General features: G+C 27.1%; 1 protein-coding gene across 2 annotated transcripts in view; it reads right to left on the minus strand.

Moving 5' to 3' along the window:
* The window catches only part of LOC100212807 (dolichyl pyrophosphate Man9GlcNAc2 alpha-1,3-glucosyltransferase), a 118,900-nt gene that overhangs the window by 273 nt on the left and 100,734 nt on the right, over window positions 1–17,893 (minus strand). Inside the window, exons 9-15 of one of the 2 annotated variants that reach the window (XM_065801116.1) lie at window positions 16,104–16,277; window positions 15,891–15,995; window positions 12,749–12,855; window positions 6,848–6,952; window positions 6,538–6,686; window positions 6,115–6,204; window positions 45–159 (exon numbers count right to left, since the gene is read on the minus strand). In XM_065801116.1, coding sequence (XP_065657188.1) covers window positions 120–159; window positions 6,115–6,204; window positions 6,538–6,686; window positions 6,848–6,952; window positions 12,749–12,855; window positions 15,891–15,995; window positions 16,104–16,277 — 770 coding nt within the window. In that variant the 3' untranslated portion in view covers window positions 45–119. Of the gene's footprint in view, window positions 1–44; window positions 160–6,114; window positions 6,205–6,537; window positions 6,687–6,847; window positions 6,953–12,748; window positions 12,856–15,890; window positions 15,996–16,103; window positions 16,278–17,893 lie in introns of those variants that run through there. The other variant, XM_065801115.1, reaches the window with a different exon arrangement.

Below are 17,893 nucleotides of genomic sequence, written 5' to 3' on the forward strand. Positions count from 1 at the left end.
CTAAAAAATAATAAAAAAACCACTCAGTGAACCAACATATCTAAAAAATAAAAAAAAACCACTCAGTAAACCAACATATCTAAAAAATAAAAAAACAACCACTCAGTAAACCAACATATCTAAAAAATAAAAAAAAAACCACTCAGTGAACCAACATATCTAAAAAATAAAAAAAAAACCACTCAGTCAACCAATATATCTAAAAAAAGAAGACTAAATCACTCAAACCATATTTTATAATAATATGCCATAAATTAAGATGACTTTCACAAAAACGAAATTTTATTTTAAGTTCATGTTGATTGCTTGTACATTAGTAACATCGATTTTTTCATAGAATAAATTTTTTTTGTTTATTTCGTGAAGTTCATTAACTCATGTATCATTAACGCATGTATCAACCAGGTGCTGTATAAGTCTACATTTACAGTTTAACAATGCTGGGTAAATCACAAAAATCTACTATCCAAAAGTAGACCTGGTCATACACATGGCAAAAATACTTTATTTTATTTTTTTAAATATTTTATAGTGTTCGATATTAATATACTGTGTACAAATATTTATTCTATATTATGTAAATAATAAAATACTAAATATTCTAAGTTTATTCTTTAACAAAGTTCAAAGAGTTTTAATATAGCATTCCTTTGCACTATTTTCCTCTTTCTATTGCATTTAACTACCCTTGATAATATAATAATGACTCCCAATAACATATTTCTATCTCCTTGATATTGTATCTCTTTGGTATATAAAACAATGTGATTAGTGTTAGTATACTAAAACAGTAATCAAAATAAAAACCATTTACGTTATATTTATAGACGTCATTTACAAATACATAATAATGTAGATTTTAACATAAAAAACCATTTGATAATATTTTTACCTAAAGACAAAGTCCATAATTTTCACTTCAAATTATTTTAAATTATTATTATCTTGCAATTTAAAAAACTCATATTATTCCCATCCTATATAAATTTATATTAAACTTCCCCTAAATTACTGTACATAAAATTACCAGCGAAATCACATAAAAGAATGATCAGAAAAATTTGAAACTAACTTCACGATAAATAGGTAGATATAAAATAGATGCATATATACTTATGCATCTAGTCCCCTGTTAAGTACCAATTCAAACAAAGTTTAAATTCTCTGTTTATTTTTTGCAAAAGCATTTTGTAAATAAACTAAAAAAATCTAAAAAATTTTTACAACCATAAAAAATAAAAAATAACTTAGAATAAGAGACTAGCCACATGATAAAAATATTATTTCAATGGAATGATGAAAATATTATTTCAATGGAATAACAAAAATAAAATAATTTTGAGGAATATCAAAAGCTGGTGGAGCTTTTCTTACCATATATGTTAAAAAAGGTTTTTGCTAGTTTTGATCAGCATGCGAGATGTCAAAACTTATTAACTAATAAACAACAGCTGCTATACTGATTCTTCTCAGTCAACAATCCACATTTTATTTTCCACATCCACAAAAATCCAAATTTTTTAAATTTAAAATAAAAGTTTTAACCAATAGACCATAAATGTGCAACAAAACAAAAAATAAAAAAACAAATCTATTGAATGAAACTTTTTTTATCTGAGAAGCAAACTCATGAGAACTCACAACTATGTTAGTTATAGAGACAAAAAAAAACAAGATGGAAAACTTTCCAAGATAAAAAGTTTGAAAAAAAAAAAAAAAAAAAAAAACGATCATGTTTTTTAATGATACATTGAAGATTTCTTTGTCATGTCATTTTACAGTCTTTCATTGGCAAAAAGATGTGTTTGCTCTTTCATCGCCTAAAATTATACAGTCTTCAGATGAAAGACTTCAGGAGTAGCTAAAAGAACTGAAATAGCTGAAAAAAATCAAAGTTGCAAAAAAAACAGAAAAAAAAAAAAAAAAACTAAATTCTGTCCTCACAACTGGTTACTTTAGTGATGTTGTAGAGTGAGATATTAAACTTGTAGTAAATATTAAAGACAAATTTTCTAAAAACAAATATATAAGGAACAAAAGATCTGCAAAAAGGACATATGAAAATTGTACTAAAGTCCAAGTTTTTTGTACTTTTAAAACTCTCAGATCAAATGCTACCACTACTAAAAAAATATTATATTGAAATAAAATAAATTTTCAACTGGTAAACTTCATGTAAATTTAAACACTGTAAAATTTTAACCAAAAAAAAAACTAAAAATTTTCCCATTAAATATAGATTCATTCAAAATTTCTACTTCTTTGAGTATCATCCATCTTGACTTAAACAGCTTGGCAACTGAGCAGTTAAGTAACTCAATAATCTTTTATAAATTGATAACAACATTTATTGGAAAGAGCAAAAATATATTGTAACAAACCAAACTAACAAAAGCAATGTAACAAAAGTTTAAATTTTTATCGATTTTTAAAAAAGATAATAATGATGACTTAAAATGAAATTTAATATAATAATATATATATATATATATATATATATATATATATATATATATATATATATATATATATATATATATATATATATATATATATATATATATTAAGGCCACACTGGAAAAATGATAGAGCTACATTTTTGCTTTATTTGGGTTTTTGCCCCTGTTATATTTGGGTGCAGTTAAACTATATAATAATTGACTATATAACTAGAATATCGGTCAAATTACATAGATATTAAGCTTTCTAGTTTATCTGCCCACTGGAAGAACAATCACATTGCTCGCTGTAAAACATGTGACAACGCTAAAGTAATCAGAATCGAGAAAACTATAAACAAACCTGTTGAAATGGCGGATGCTTCTGATTTTCCACAAGTGAAGGACAAGCGGAAGAAAAGAAAATCATTGGGTTCTAAAAAAGATTCTAAAAAAGGCGAAAAAGCTCAACTTTCAAACCACACAATAGGCTATTTGTTTTTTCGAAGCACTGCAAAAACAAATCTAGAAAACAGAGCAGCTCTTATTAAAGCATTCAATGCTTACCCTTCAAAAGACTACCAAGACTCATTCCTATCTTCTCTTATTACAACAAAGAAAGTGTTGAAGAGAAGACCTACTCATCGTGAAGGGGAACCCCAGTTCTATGAATTTGTTTATTCTTATCATGTACAAGTCCTGCGTGGTGGAACCTATGTAGAACAGAAAGTCTGCTTCAAAGCCTTTATTGCCTTGTTTGGCATTACAAACAGAAGAGTACAAACCATCAAAAAAGCTTTAACCTCAACAGGTGAATAGCAAAATATAACTATTACACAAAGTATGCCTATTTAAAAATATATAATTGTGATAATTATTATAATAATTTACATTATCATAATTATAAATTATTGAAAAGGCATCTTTAAATATAGCTATTTCTGTTTTACAAAGTTATTCATGGTATTGCTAGATTAAAATATTATTGAGCATGGTACTGATCTGGTACTGCTAGATTAAAATATTATTGAGCAATCATAATCAGTTCATGTTACTAGATGTAGTCAGGTATAATTTTACTACAGCTAATAGACTGTAGTAATACTAGTTGACTGTATTTTTTTGTACCATTGCTAAACATCCAGTGGAACCTTTTTTTCAAGTTGATGTTTGCGTATTGCATCCTTTTTTCACACTGTCTAGCAACATACTATACAGATAGTGCAATGCCGACATAACAGTTAAATTAATAAACTAATAACCATACAAATAACAGTTCAATTTCAATGCAAATTTTAATTTAGATTTACTAACTTGTAGTTGTAACGGTTGACTGCTTATGGAAAGATATTCACTAATTTATAGCTTATACTAGCACTACCACTAGGAGTATTAATAATGTTATTTTTTTTTGTAAGTACCACTCACACCCCACCCCCTCCCCCAATCAACTAATCCGCCTCTATTACTCACACTTACTAATGGTTTTTTTTACAACAAGGTATCATCCTTAAGATATCAGAGGACGACATAAGAATAGGCCACACAGGCTTCCTGACCATGTGACAGCAGCTATCCATGCACATATATCTTTTGTGGAAGATATTCTCACTATGCACTTGGCAAAACTAGAAAACTGTATCTTTCAGCAGAGCTTAATGTCAGCAAAATGCACGCCCTCTTCCAAGAAACACATCCTGACATAGAGATAACTTACGAAACTTATCGCAGAGTGTTTGTTAAGGACTTAAATGTAGGGTTTGGATACCCAAGAAAAGACACTTGTGCGACTTGTGAGAAGTTAGTTTTAAAAATAGAGCATGTAGAAAAATGCATCTTAAAGAATGACGGAGACGTAGATGTCCTACATGTGGAAAAAGAAAAATTGACCAAACAACATGAACTTCATAAACGCGAAGCTGATACATTTTACACAAGAAAATCGGAGGCACACAGACGTGCTCAAGCAACTGATGCGGTTGAGGCAATATCATATGATTATCAAAAAAATCTACCTATACCAAACAAGACATGTAATAATGTCTACTACCGTCGCCAACTTTTGTATCTTTTAACATTCACGTGCTGTCCATAAATGGTATATACATATATACCTACGGTGAAACCAAAGGAAAGAAGGGTGCAGATGACGTTGCGTCAATGTTGCATCATCTTTTTATAAATCATCTTTCGAGTCATCTTAATGTCACTGACCTGGAGGCTTTTTGTGATGGATGTGCTGGACAGAAAAAAAATTTCACCATCATTCATTTCTTCCACACAATGATTCACACCTACAAGCGCTTCAAGACTGTCAAGCTGACTTTCCCCATCAGAGGACACTCTTACATGGAGTGTGACAGAGACATGGGTCTGGTAAACCAAAAGGCTGGTGTGGAGTTGCCAGAAGACTGGTGTAGAGTCCTGGAAGAAGCTAGAGCTAAACCAACACCATACAATGTTATTTGTTTTTCTCGCAACTAGTTTTTGAGTTTCACTAACCACATGAAACTAAACTTTAAAGCAACATGTCCCTTTCCCACAAGGCCAGTGCAGGAAATCCGATTTGAAGCTCAGCATCCCAAATTGGTGTCATATATAAATAATTAGAATGGCTCAATGGAAACCGGTGTATTAGCAAAACCCCAGAAGAAGAGATCAATTCTTAGAAATCTTCCAATGCTGATGCAACACTATCCTACTGATCTGGCGATCAGCAAAGAAAAGTATAAAGATTTCCAAGTTCTCAAGCGCTTGTCGACCTGAAAACCATGCATTCTTTGACAACCTTTCAACCTCAACTACAGACATCACTGGCGGTTCTGAAGGAAGTAGCTTGGACACTGATGATTGAAAACAATCACCTTTTATTTTTTAACTAATCCTGATCACGATTACTAAAACGCATCTTATTTCTAGTTAATAAAGTTTAAGTTTTCCTTAATTTATTGTATTGGTTATTCTTCTAGACAAAACGATAAATACACTCTACACTGCACCAGTTAAAGTTTATTTTTTTATTTATAAACAACATTTTTTGAAAAAAAAAAGTATAAAACGGAAAAACGATGAAGCACCAAAAAGCCATCGGTAAAACAATAACAACAGCATCATTGCTAAGTAATGTTGAGAGTAAAACTTTTGTTTTTATTAAAGACCTTGCTCAAGTAAATAACAAAAAAGAGAAAATTAAAAAAGCTTAACAAATAAGTGAGCTATAGTGTTTTGAAGTTTAAAATCTAATTTACTCAAAACCATAAAAATGTAGCTTGATCATTTTTCCAGTGTGGTCTATATATATATATATATATATATATATATATATATATATATATATATATATATATATATATATATATATATATATATATATATATATATATATATATATATATATATATATATATATATATATATATATATATATATATATATATATATATATATATATATATATATTATATATATATATAAATTTGTAATATATATATTATATAATACAAATTTATATATAAATTTAAAACTATGTTTATAAAAAAGAACATCTAGTCTGACCTTAACTAGGCTTTTTTAAGGAGTCAACCCTAATTCCAACTTTGTGGTTAAATTTACTAAAAAATATGGTGGTTAAATTCCCAACCAAAAAATTTAAGATTTAAAAACCCACTTAATTTACCTTATAATGTGTCCTACTTGCGGATAAAACACTGCCATAAACACTCCAGTTGATACAGATAGAGTGCTTAAGAGGATAATTGGTAAGTACCTATAGAAATAAAGAAAAGAATGGTTACAACATTTTTACTTTATAAAATTGTCTCTCTTTATTGGCATCTAAAAACTGCATACAATACAAATATTTTTAATTTTATAATTTTTAAAACAATAAAAACAAATAAAAAGAGGAACATTTAAAAAAATACAAGATTAATAAAATTAAAGAGGAAATTAATAAATGAGATTAAATAATATTGAATGTGTGATAAGTGAATGAGATTACACGAGAGAGAGTGAATGAGATTTACACGAGAGAGAACGAATCAGATCTACATGATATATAGATCGCATACACACTAAATTAAACATACAAAATATTTACCCAAAATCAATTGACTTCCAAAAATAAGAAAATATTTGTACTCGCACTATATACACAAGAAGTGGGAAAACTGTTGTCATTTGAAACAATAGGCCACATTGTGCAATAAACACCATGATATCAGTTGATGGAAAGTTGTCAAGGAAAACCTGACATCAAAATAAAAATATTTTACATTTTATACAAAAAAACAACAACAAAAATAACAAACATTTTATAAAAAAATTACCATTTTTTAAAAAATCAATGATCATTGCATTTTCTCATATAATTATAAGTACTTATGAAAAAGAAAATAACAAAAAAACACCTGCTCTATGCAACTTTTATCCAAAGGAAAACAGGAATAAAATACAACTGCTACAGTAAAATACATACAACCAGTAAGAGTATATGCTATGCTAACATCACGAGCCTATAATAAAATATTTATATTAAATATTTTCTCAAAAATAAACTATAAACTTTTCTTAAATAAAACTATACAGATGTATGAATCAAAAATAATTTGTACCAGAAGTTTCTACAATAAAGTACCAGAAGTTTCTATATGACTTTTAGTGAGTATGAATTGTTGAAATACAATTTTGTATTACAAGAAATACATGTTTAATTAATATAAATAATATTTAAATTAGTTTTAAATAAAAATTTAGAAATGTGATTTAAAATAGTCAACCCTAACAAAATTTAATTTATCATTCATTAATTTAAAACTTAATAAAAATAATAATAAAAAGTTTAAGAAAAACTTAAAAAATTCAGAGAGGCTGATCACTATGTGCTAATGAAAAAAGCACCTTTTTTTTTAATTTATTCACATTTTTTAAAGATCTTATAATTGTTCCTAGATTCTTTATTCTATTTTATAGTATTTCTTAACATCTGTTATTTAAAATTCTACTTTTTAAAGGTATTTTTTAAGTTTTTAGGCATATTAATTTTTTAAAAAACCTCCCCAAAATTTTTTCAATAAAAAAACAAAAGAACCTTTTCAATACAAAACAAAAGCATATTTAAAAACTTGCACATAAAATCTTTTATAAAAAAATTTCATGTTTTTATTTAAAATTTCATTTAAAAAAAAAAAAAAAGTAAAAATAAAGGTTTGGCGCTGATATGTCAATAACTTATGTCTTAAATACTTGATATCTTAAACTTTTTTCCTGGTCCCTTAGACACATTACTCATTTACGCTAAGACTCTTTCGATATCTTAAACCTCAATATACTGAACTTTTAAGTATCTTAGAAAATATTTTCGGTCCCTCTGCTGGTTTTCTTTAGTTATCTTGAACTTTTTAACAATTTTTTCAACAAATGTTTCCATTATATTCTATTTTGTTAAAATTCTAATTTTCAAAAAAAAGTTTTCAAAGTTATGAAAGTTTTTAAAACATAAATTTTCAAAAAAAAGTTTTCAAAGTTATGAAAGTTTTTAAAACATAAATTTTCAAAAAAAAGTTTTCAAAGTTATGAAAGTTTTTAAAACATAAATTTTCAAAAAAAAGTTTTCAAAGTTATGAAAGTTTTTAAAACATTTTTAAAGATCATATAAAAAAGCTAGTTGTTTTTGTGGTCAGAACAGAAAAGTACTCAAGATAGATAACTATCCTTTTTATCCACACATTATTTATAAATATTTCTATATTTATAAATATTATTTGCAAATATTTCCCTATTTATAAATAATATTATTTGTAAATATTGCCTTATTTATAAATAATATTATTTATAAATATTGCCATAATGTATAATATTATTTGTAAATATTGCCATATTTATAAATAACATTATTAAAACTATTTTTTGTTTAAAAATTTTTTTAAAGTATAAAATAAAAAAGTACAAAATGCTTAAATCTAACAGTATCTAAATAAAAAAATAAAATAGATACTCAGTTGATTTTTCCACTATGTAACAAAACATATTTTTTATAGATAATATTTAAAATGGGCTGAGTCACTGCAAAGTAGAACTCACCATAAAAGTTTTCATTTTTTAGAATTACCAGATGATCTTCCAGTTAGAGATCTTCAAACACTTAAAGAAGTCATCTCAGCTACAAGCTAGAGTGTGACACGGTAACGGAAATTGCGGTAATACCGCGGGGATGAAAAAAATGGGCTTGGTTATACCGCGGTGGCGGTAACAGATCTGAATTTATTTCCACGGTAATGGTTATTAATTTGTAATCTGGATACATAAAATGGATAAATTAAAGTTAAGCAAACTTATTTCAAAAAACGATGATAGTATAAGTTACGTCGAAAATCCGGGAACCAGCGATGTTTGGCCGTTTTTCTTAAAGGTGAATGTTGACAATGTTTTTAGTGAGCACGTTCTTTGTTTGAAGTGTAAAGCTCTACTAAAATGGAAATCTTGAGATGGTACAAGTGGTTTGAAAGCTCACATAAAATCATGTGTGGGGAAAACAGAGTTGCCGAAAATAACCAGGTTTGTGTGTCAACCTCTGAAACTGTTAAAAAAATATCGACAACAAAAAAAAGTGAGCTGGTTAATGTAATTTCGAACATGTGTGCTACTGACATTCGGCCATTTTCAATTGTAGAAAGTGTTGGTTTTAGAAAATTTGCAGAGAAATTAATTTCAATTGGAGCTAAACATGGAAATGTTTCTGTTGATAATGTTCTTCCTTCTGCTCGAACTGTTTCTCGTCATGTTTATACTGAAGCAGAAAAGAAACGAGCTGAGCTTAGAAAAGTGTTTGAGAAGCAGAAACATTTTGCTGTAACAACTGATTTGTGGACACACATACAGACAACAGTGCCATACATCACAATTACAGTACTCTATATCAACGACCAATGGAAATTGTGCTCATACATCATTGCAACAAGATCAATGGAAGAAAAACACACAGGTGAGATTATTATAATTCTTATTGAGTTAAATACTCAATGGTTTCCAAAATATTTATTTATTTAAACGAAATGGTTTTAAAAATATTTCTTTAATAATATTAAACCACATGATTTGATTAATATTTCTTTTTTAAAACCACATGGTTACAAATGTCTTTTTTAAAACCAAATGGTTTCATAAATATTTCTTTATTAAAGTTAAACCACATGATTTCATAAATATTTATTTGGCTTGTGGATTCTCTTCTCTTGTCAATTTAAAAAGTAGTTTATTGTAATAACTTTCCACAAAGCTTTCATCAATTAAAATCTTATTTCAATGTTATTGGCAATGTCAATCTTGTATTTTTTATTTTAATTAACGTTTCATAAATATTTTATTATTATTACATTTTGCTGAGAATATTAAATCCATTACCAAAGAAATTCTAGAAGAAATGGGAGCATGGCGAAGTGACAATTATTATGTAACTGACAATGGCTCAAATGTTAAAGCTGCTTTTAAAGATCAAATTTGAATTCCATGCTGTGGACACAAACTAAATTTGGTTTTGATTCATGAAGTGAAAGATTCGAAGCCCCTGCTTCGGTTTTGGAAATCATTAGTCTTAGTGGCACATGCAAGGAAATAGTGACACATATAAAACATTCAAAAATTCAACATGAACTACAAACATCGGTTAAGCAATCTGTTTCAACAAGATGGAATTTTCAACTCACTATGTTGCAATCAGTGTTGACAAATATCGAAGATATAACAACTTTGTCAGCAAGAGAACAAGATAAAAAACTTCAAAGAAAACTATTCGATTTGAACGAGACTTTATTGAAAGATGTCATCACAGTGTTAACACCATTTGATACTGCTACTAAACATCTTTCAACAGACAAAGAATGTTCTTTGCACATGGTTGTTGCAACTAAATATCAAATAACAAAACATTTGCAAGTATTGGCTACAGATAGTAATATCATTAAAGACTTTAAGACACATTTAAATGACATGATGAAGCGCTATTTTCCAATAAATGAAATGCATAGAATTGCAACTCTTTTGAACCCAAAATTTAAAAGAATTGCAACTAAAATAATGACAGAAGAAGAAATTAAAGAAGCACTAAATAGGTTAAACAACATGGTAGATGAATTGCCTCTAGTCCGACCAGCCTTCTTTGACTTAAATCAAAATACTTCTCTTGAGCCAACTGAAAAAAAGAGGAAAATACATAACGACAATTCAAGTGAATTTTTTGTGGATTTATTTGAAAGTGAAGAAGCTGCCATCAATGAAGCTGACAGCTACTGGAACAGCACAGATTCTGAGGATAATATTTCTTCGTTTTGGAAAAGTAAAACAGGACTCTATCCAAATTTGTCACAGGTAGCACAGTCAGTGTTGTCAATTCCAGCAACAAGCACATCATCCGAACGTTCATTTTCAATTGCTGGAAGAACACTTGACGATAGAAGAACACAACTTCATCCAGATTGTGTCGATGGACTTTTATTTCTGTATGGTTTGAACAAAAAATAGATATAGTAGGTAAGCATAATAATATATCTGAGTCAAGGACAGTTTTCAAGTATTAATAAAAGTATTAATGAAAAAAGTTAAAATACAAGATTTTGATATTTGAATTATTATACTGGATGCGGTGACTGGATGGGGAGAGAAGCAGTAATGATGGGGATGGGATGGAGATGGGAACAAACTTGATGGGAATGGGGTGGGGATGGGGACAAACCTGATGGGGATGGGACGGGGATGGAAAAATGTGTATGCAGATGGGGTGGGGATAGGGAGACTTTCTGTCCCCGTGTCACTCTCTACTACAAGCTCAATAAATAAGAAAAAAACTCAAGAAACTTTTAAGATAAGTTTTGTGTGCTGAGTACTAAAAATAAAAAGGAAACAAATCCAGAATTGTTCATTTAGATAAAATTTGACTCGTTGTTTGATTAATCTGTAGAAAAATATGAACTACAAGTAGCAAATTGGGATGTCAGGTTTAGCAAAAACTAAATTTTAAATTTTAAAAAATATTGGACATCTTATTTAATAATAATAAACTTTCTTCATATTTCTGAAATTTTAACAATATTAAACAATTTTATTAGATTGTTTCTGCATACTGGTTAGATGTGATGTTAAAAACATATAATGCATCTGTGTCGAAGAAATTTATATTATATGAAATTCTATTTTTAAAGGACACTTATTAAAGAAATTTTTTTTTTATAATTATTTTAAACAATTTTATTTTAAACTAGAATTGCCAGTGAATAAAAAAGAATAGTTAAAAGAGAAAAAATCTAAAAAGAGTTGGAAAAGACTAAAAAGCTAAAAAGGGTTGAAAAAGGTTATTTTAGATTGGCAAAGTTGATCAGAAAGAATTTTATCAAAATTAAGAGAATAAAAATAAATGGAATGTTATATAAACAAGAATCATAAAAAGTCACCCTACCACATATTGTCAACCTACCACATATTGTTTTCATCTTTACCAGGATTTGCATGTTGTTAATTTGGTTACATTTTATTTGGTTAACATTATTCAAACTTGGTATCTATAACAACATTAGAATTTGTAATGTTTTGCTTTAATGTTTGGTACATTATAACACTTTTATTGTTGTTCATACTTTAGTGGTAAAGACCTACTTTAATAATAAACCATTTTGCAGGAAATTTGATGAGCCAAAAAAAGAAATAAGTAGAAAATTACATTTAGTTGATACTATTTTACTTGATGGAAAAAGTAAAATTTTAGACTTAGTATATAGAAGTGGTTTGCTATAAAATTGTGGTTTGCTATGATCAGGTAATTGAAAAGATTCAGTAGTTCTGTTTATCTGACAAAATTGATGCAATAAAATCAATTTTGCAGCTTATCTTCAGACTATGATATTTTACAGATAATAAAATATGAGAAAACATTACATCTATATTTTCAAGCCAATTTTTATAATGCGCTTTTATTTGACTAAAGTTAAGCACAACAACCCCCAAGTTTGTCAATTTTTAATTATTGAAGCTCAAAACAGTTATATGTTGATTTTTTTGATTACTATATTTTTAAATCTTTTTAGTCTTACAAATAAAATCTTCCATGCCAAAAAACAAAAACAAATTGTGTAAAATCATAAAAACATACAAAGAACTTGATATATAATAGTAAATCAAATTTGAATGTGAATGATTATGATAAAGTTAAATATGCAAGTTGCCATGCTATGTTGAATTGAATATTGAAAAAATATTGTAAACTTTCGTATATGATAATGACATAAAATATATAAAAAATATGTAAAAAAATACAAAATTACATTGTTTTCAGGTTTTTCGTTGGTTGAAAGTATTGATAAAATTGCGTTGTGAATGTAAAAAGCCAATGCTAATATTCCTGCCAATGCAGGGAAACCACTGTTGTATACTAAAATGAAAAAAAACAAACAAATAAATAAATCTGTTAGACAAAAAATTTTGCTTTTATCACTTTTTAATATGAGGAATAAACAGTATCACAAAAATTTCAGAGGCTGAAGAGTCAAGCATCCCTGGTTGCTTCAGGGGCTTTGCTTTCTTCTAGTTCATAGTATTAAGGCAACAATTAAAAATTAACAAATTCCAAAATTATATATTTAAGTTGTAAAAGGGATGACTGACTATTGAAAAATGATTTGTCTCAATAAATGCCTCAGGTGATGACTTCAGTGGTACTGATGTTAGTGAAAGTAACAGTCATTTTTCTTTAACAATGGAATCAATTATGGATACTTCTGTTAAAACACCTAATCGTTTGAGAATGCAAAAAGTTAGCATGTTCAAACAATGAAGTAAAAAGGTAAAGCATAATTTCTTATTAACTCTTTTGTAGTGAATAAAGGTTTTTTTTTAGCAGAGCCATTAATCAAAACTACTTGATTTTATGCTTTAAAGGATAACTTTATATTTGGCTTTAAAATTAGCCGTAATAAACTAATATTAAAAGCTCCATAATAGAAATAAAGGGTCCATAAATTATGTCATGCTTTAGGGATGAGGGAGGGGGGGGGGAAGTTAGTGGTTTTGTGACAACTCATTCAGAACTTGTTACTAAAGTGTTACAATTTGTGACACGGAGGGGGACAGGGGTCTAAAATGGTTGAAAAATCAGTGACGTAATTTGTGAACAACCCCTTAGATGACCCCTTAGTTTTTTTTGAGTGTTTGATTAAAAATTTTTTTTCACAAGTCACATTCATATGATATTAATGTACGCTATCACTGATATTTTAGTTATTTTTTAAAATATATGAATTATGAATTTATCTGTTAAAAAAATGCAATTTTGAGTGCAAATTTGATGCTTTTTATAATACAAAACTGTTTTTTGTGGCTAATTTGTTGATAATTTTTTACATCCTTTAAGATTTTTAAGTGTTTGAGCACTTTCTATTTCAATGTTTAAGCATGCCTATTTGTATCTATTTTCTGTACATAATGCACCTCTGGTTGTTTTAAGTCTTGGTTAGTATTTTATTAACTTTTTTTAAGACATAAAGTCTGACTTTTTCTTTAGTAAATGATGGCATTTGAATATTTTTATCCTACATTATAATAATAATTAAATAATAAGTAAACTAAACTTTATGCATTAGTTATAATTTTTTTAAGATATTGTTTATTTTGACTTTGTTTAAAGACAATATTGTTTATTCTTAAGATGATGTTTACAAGCTTTAATTTAACAACTGAATGTACTTATACTTTTATTACCATAATGTTGTTTTTAGAATAATTTTATTTTGTGTTGTTCTATTGTTATTCTTAAAAGTAACCTATTTTAACATTGTTATCTATATGTGTTCAAGTAAAGCCTACTGTATTTCTCTCTCTATATTTTTTATTTCAATTCACCACCATAAAGGCCACTCTAGTCAAGGAGGCTACTTTAGTTATGGTTACAACCCTTTCTCAACTTTATAACTCTGAAAAACAAACCTTGATGAACAAAGCCGTTGCGTGGAGAAACAAGTTGAGCCCAGTACTCCTCGGGACGTGATGGGGATCGAACATCACAAAATAAAATTATTCTAAAAACAATTTAATGATCTATATATAATTTAGATATCTAAACAACATATGATTGTTATTTAGATATCTATATTACTAGTGAATTAATAAAGAATTCTAAGTAAACTGCTTACGATAGTACCATTTTCTTTTTAAAATTGAAATAAAAAGCGTACCTCTAAAATTGTATTTATTCTTTCTTTACATAGTAAAAAAAAAACTAAAAAATGTATATGTTTTTAACTGAGTTTTTCTAAAATCTTTTAAAATAATGGTCTGGCTCTGATTTGGGTCCAAGTATTTGTTTACCAGTATTGATTCCATGAAAAAGATTACACAATTTAAAGTTGTATAGTTTTAAATTTTAATAATTAGTCAATTCAATGGTATCAGCCTTTTCCCATCCATCGGCATTGGCCAAAAAAGTGCTATCGGTACATCACTAGTATGTATATTTCTACTGTTTACAAATCTTATATAGGTGCGAAAGAGTTAAAGATCTTAATTAAACTAAATTTTAAATTAAAATAATTCAAAGAACATAAAGATTAAAGATTGGACATAATATTATGAGAACTTTAAATTCAAATTATTGATGAGTTAAAAATCATTATTTTAGAATATCAAAAAATGATTATCTATACGTTGAAAATATAAATTTTTAATGTAAACTTTATTTTTACAAAACTGGACTTCTAACAACACACTTGTATGTTTTCTTTTTACATACGTTTTCAGTTGTGTTGTGTTTATTGTGAAATATAATGGTTATTTACGAACAGTTGCAACTAAAACTTTGAAGAGATACAACTAGAACTTTGGAGAGATGCAACTTTGGAGAAATAATGCAAATTAAACTTTAAAGAGATACAACTAAAACTTTGGAGAGATTTTTTATCAACACAATTAAAAAGTAAAGTAACAAAAAAAATTATTAAACAATTTTGACAATAAAACTTTTAATTTTTTGCTTGTAATATTGCAGTAAAGAAATCTCTCTATATAAATATACAAAATAGATATATAATAAAACTATAGAATATAAATTATAGAATATATTCTATAATAAAACTATAGAATATAACTTTGTTACAATAAATTTAAGTCACAAGATAACTAAAAAGAAAAAAGAAAATAATTAAAAAAACTAATAACTACTAACAACTTTTACTACTTATAAAAAGAAAAAAAAAATTCATGACAATTCTGTGACATTGAACATTCTAATTCATAAACTGACATTCAGAATACAAGTTATATGGTTATATACATGCTACATACATGTTAAATTTATATTTGGCTAAAATACACATTTACATGCTATATTTATATTTGATTACAATATTCATACACATAAATTTGTATTTAGTTATAAATGATGGTTATAAATGATCTAAAAAAATATTTACTCACATTGAGATGCTTTTATGTCATTTGAAGGATTAAAATGCAAGTTAGGACCCCAAATAATAGCTTTAGTAATTACAAACACCAAGATATACATAACAGAAATTGTTCCTAAATTTGATAGATAGTTAAACATATTTTACTTATTTTCCAAAAATATTTCATAATTTACACATCAAAATCATTTTAAATAGGTTTAAAAAAAAGAGTAATCAATACCAGCAGCATTGAACTTTGTAAAGAAAGTTGGAGATTTGAAACAAGAAAGAGGGAGAAGCACAGGTATAAGATATAAAGGAATCCATTTTTCTTTGTTCCAATATTTGTAGAACATACTTTCATTATGTGAGGGAGTTGTGTAATTGATACTTTTCTGCTTGTTAGGGCAAATAACTAAAGAGAAACATAAATAAATTTAAACGATACACTAATATTAAAAATATTTTGTGTAATACACATAATAAGTTGTTGTTGGCAAAGTGAAAAAACTATACTCAGCCATCTTTGAACAGCAAAATTTGTAAATGTTAGCTATAATAATTAATATAATAATAAAATATAATAATTTACAGAACCAAACAAGTTTTTAAGGTCTTTTTAAAGAACAAAATTTTTGTATTACTTCATGATATTGATAAAAAATGTTTATGTAGTTATGTTATATTCCTAGTAAATTGACTTTTTTCTTTGAAACATTAAATAAAATGTTTAATGAATATAATTGCAGAATCATTTTTTGGAAAGACAATTTTATAACTTATTAGAACCTACATTGAACACCTGTGTTATGGAAAAATTTCTAATTTATGACTCATATATAAGTGTCCCCAAAAAAGCAAAAAATTTTACACCCGTGTTTTTTCTATTCTAAAACGTCCAGAGGAAAAGAAGTTTCTGGAATATGCCTGAGCTAGCTATTAGAACCAGAAGTCAGATGCATAGGTGTCTAATCTGTCATAAGTAATAATAATTTTTACTACAGTTTGGAGTATACACCTACTCCATACTGTCATCACAGGGTAATGCATAAATGGCTATGGTGTTTATCTGGCAGGCTAAACTATGTATATATATATTTGTTTTAAGGTAAATTAAACTTTTTTATCTAATGAAGATTTATGGTCATTATCTATATATTTGTTGCTTATGTGTTCTGTTTGCTTTAGATATACTTTAACGATAAAATTACCGTTGAATGTGATAATGTATAAGCTTTTTCTCTTTAAAATAAATCTATGTTTATTCTGAAGTTCTGTTCATTTTTCTTTGTTTTTATTACTCATCCTCCTTTATAAAAAAAGTTTTTTCAACAGAAATGTTTCTGATTTCTCTGTGGGCTTTTATTGTTTGGTCTAGCACCACAGATTACTTGCATCAAATAGGTTTAGTTCTGCTTGTTAGGACAAATAATTAAAGAGCAGCATAAATAAATTTAAACAATACAAAAATATATTTATACATATATAAATCTAAGCAACACAAAGTTGTATTTATTATATGTAGAAAAAAGAAGTATATTATTATTATTATTATTATTATTATTATTATAGTTATAAGAACTTTTTAATGCATAATTTAAATTTTAATAAATTATAAAATTGTCTTTTCAAAAAATGATTCTGTAAATACATACATTTTATTTAATGTTTCGAAGAAAAAAGACAATAAAAAAGGACAGTATACTAGGAATATAACACATAACTATACATAAAACTTTACATCAATTCATGAAGTAATAGAAATTTATTGTTCTTTAAAATGACTTTAAAAAACTTTTTTGTTCTGTAAATTATTATATTAAATCATTATATTAATTATTAAATCTACCATTAATAAATTTTGTTGTTCAAAGATGGCAGAGTTTTCAAAGATTCAAAGTGGGACAGTGAAAACCATACTCAATGGTTTTTGCTGTCCCACTGTCTCATTTAATATTAAGAATAACCCAGCTGATTTCCAGATAAGTTCATGTGAAGAGCTAAGTTAAGTATGCAATTTGTCACCTCCAC

Source organism: Hydra vulgaris, chromosome 07 (genome assembly GCF_038396675.1).
Source record: "Hydra vulgaris chromosome 07, alternate assembly HydraT2T_AEP".
NCBI classification, from domain to species: Eukaryota; Metazoa; Cnidaria; class Hydrozoa; order Anthoathecata; family Hydridae; genus Hydra; species Hydra vulgaris.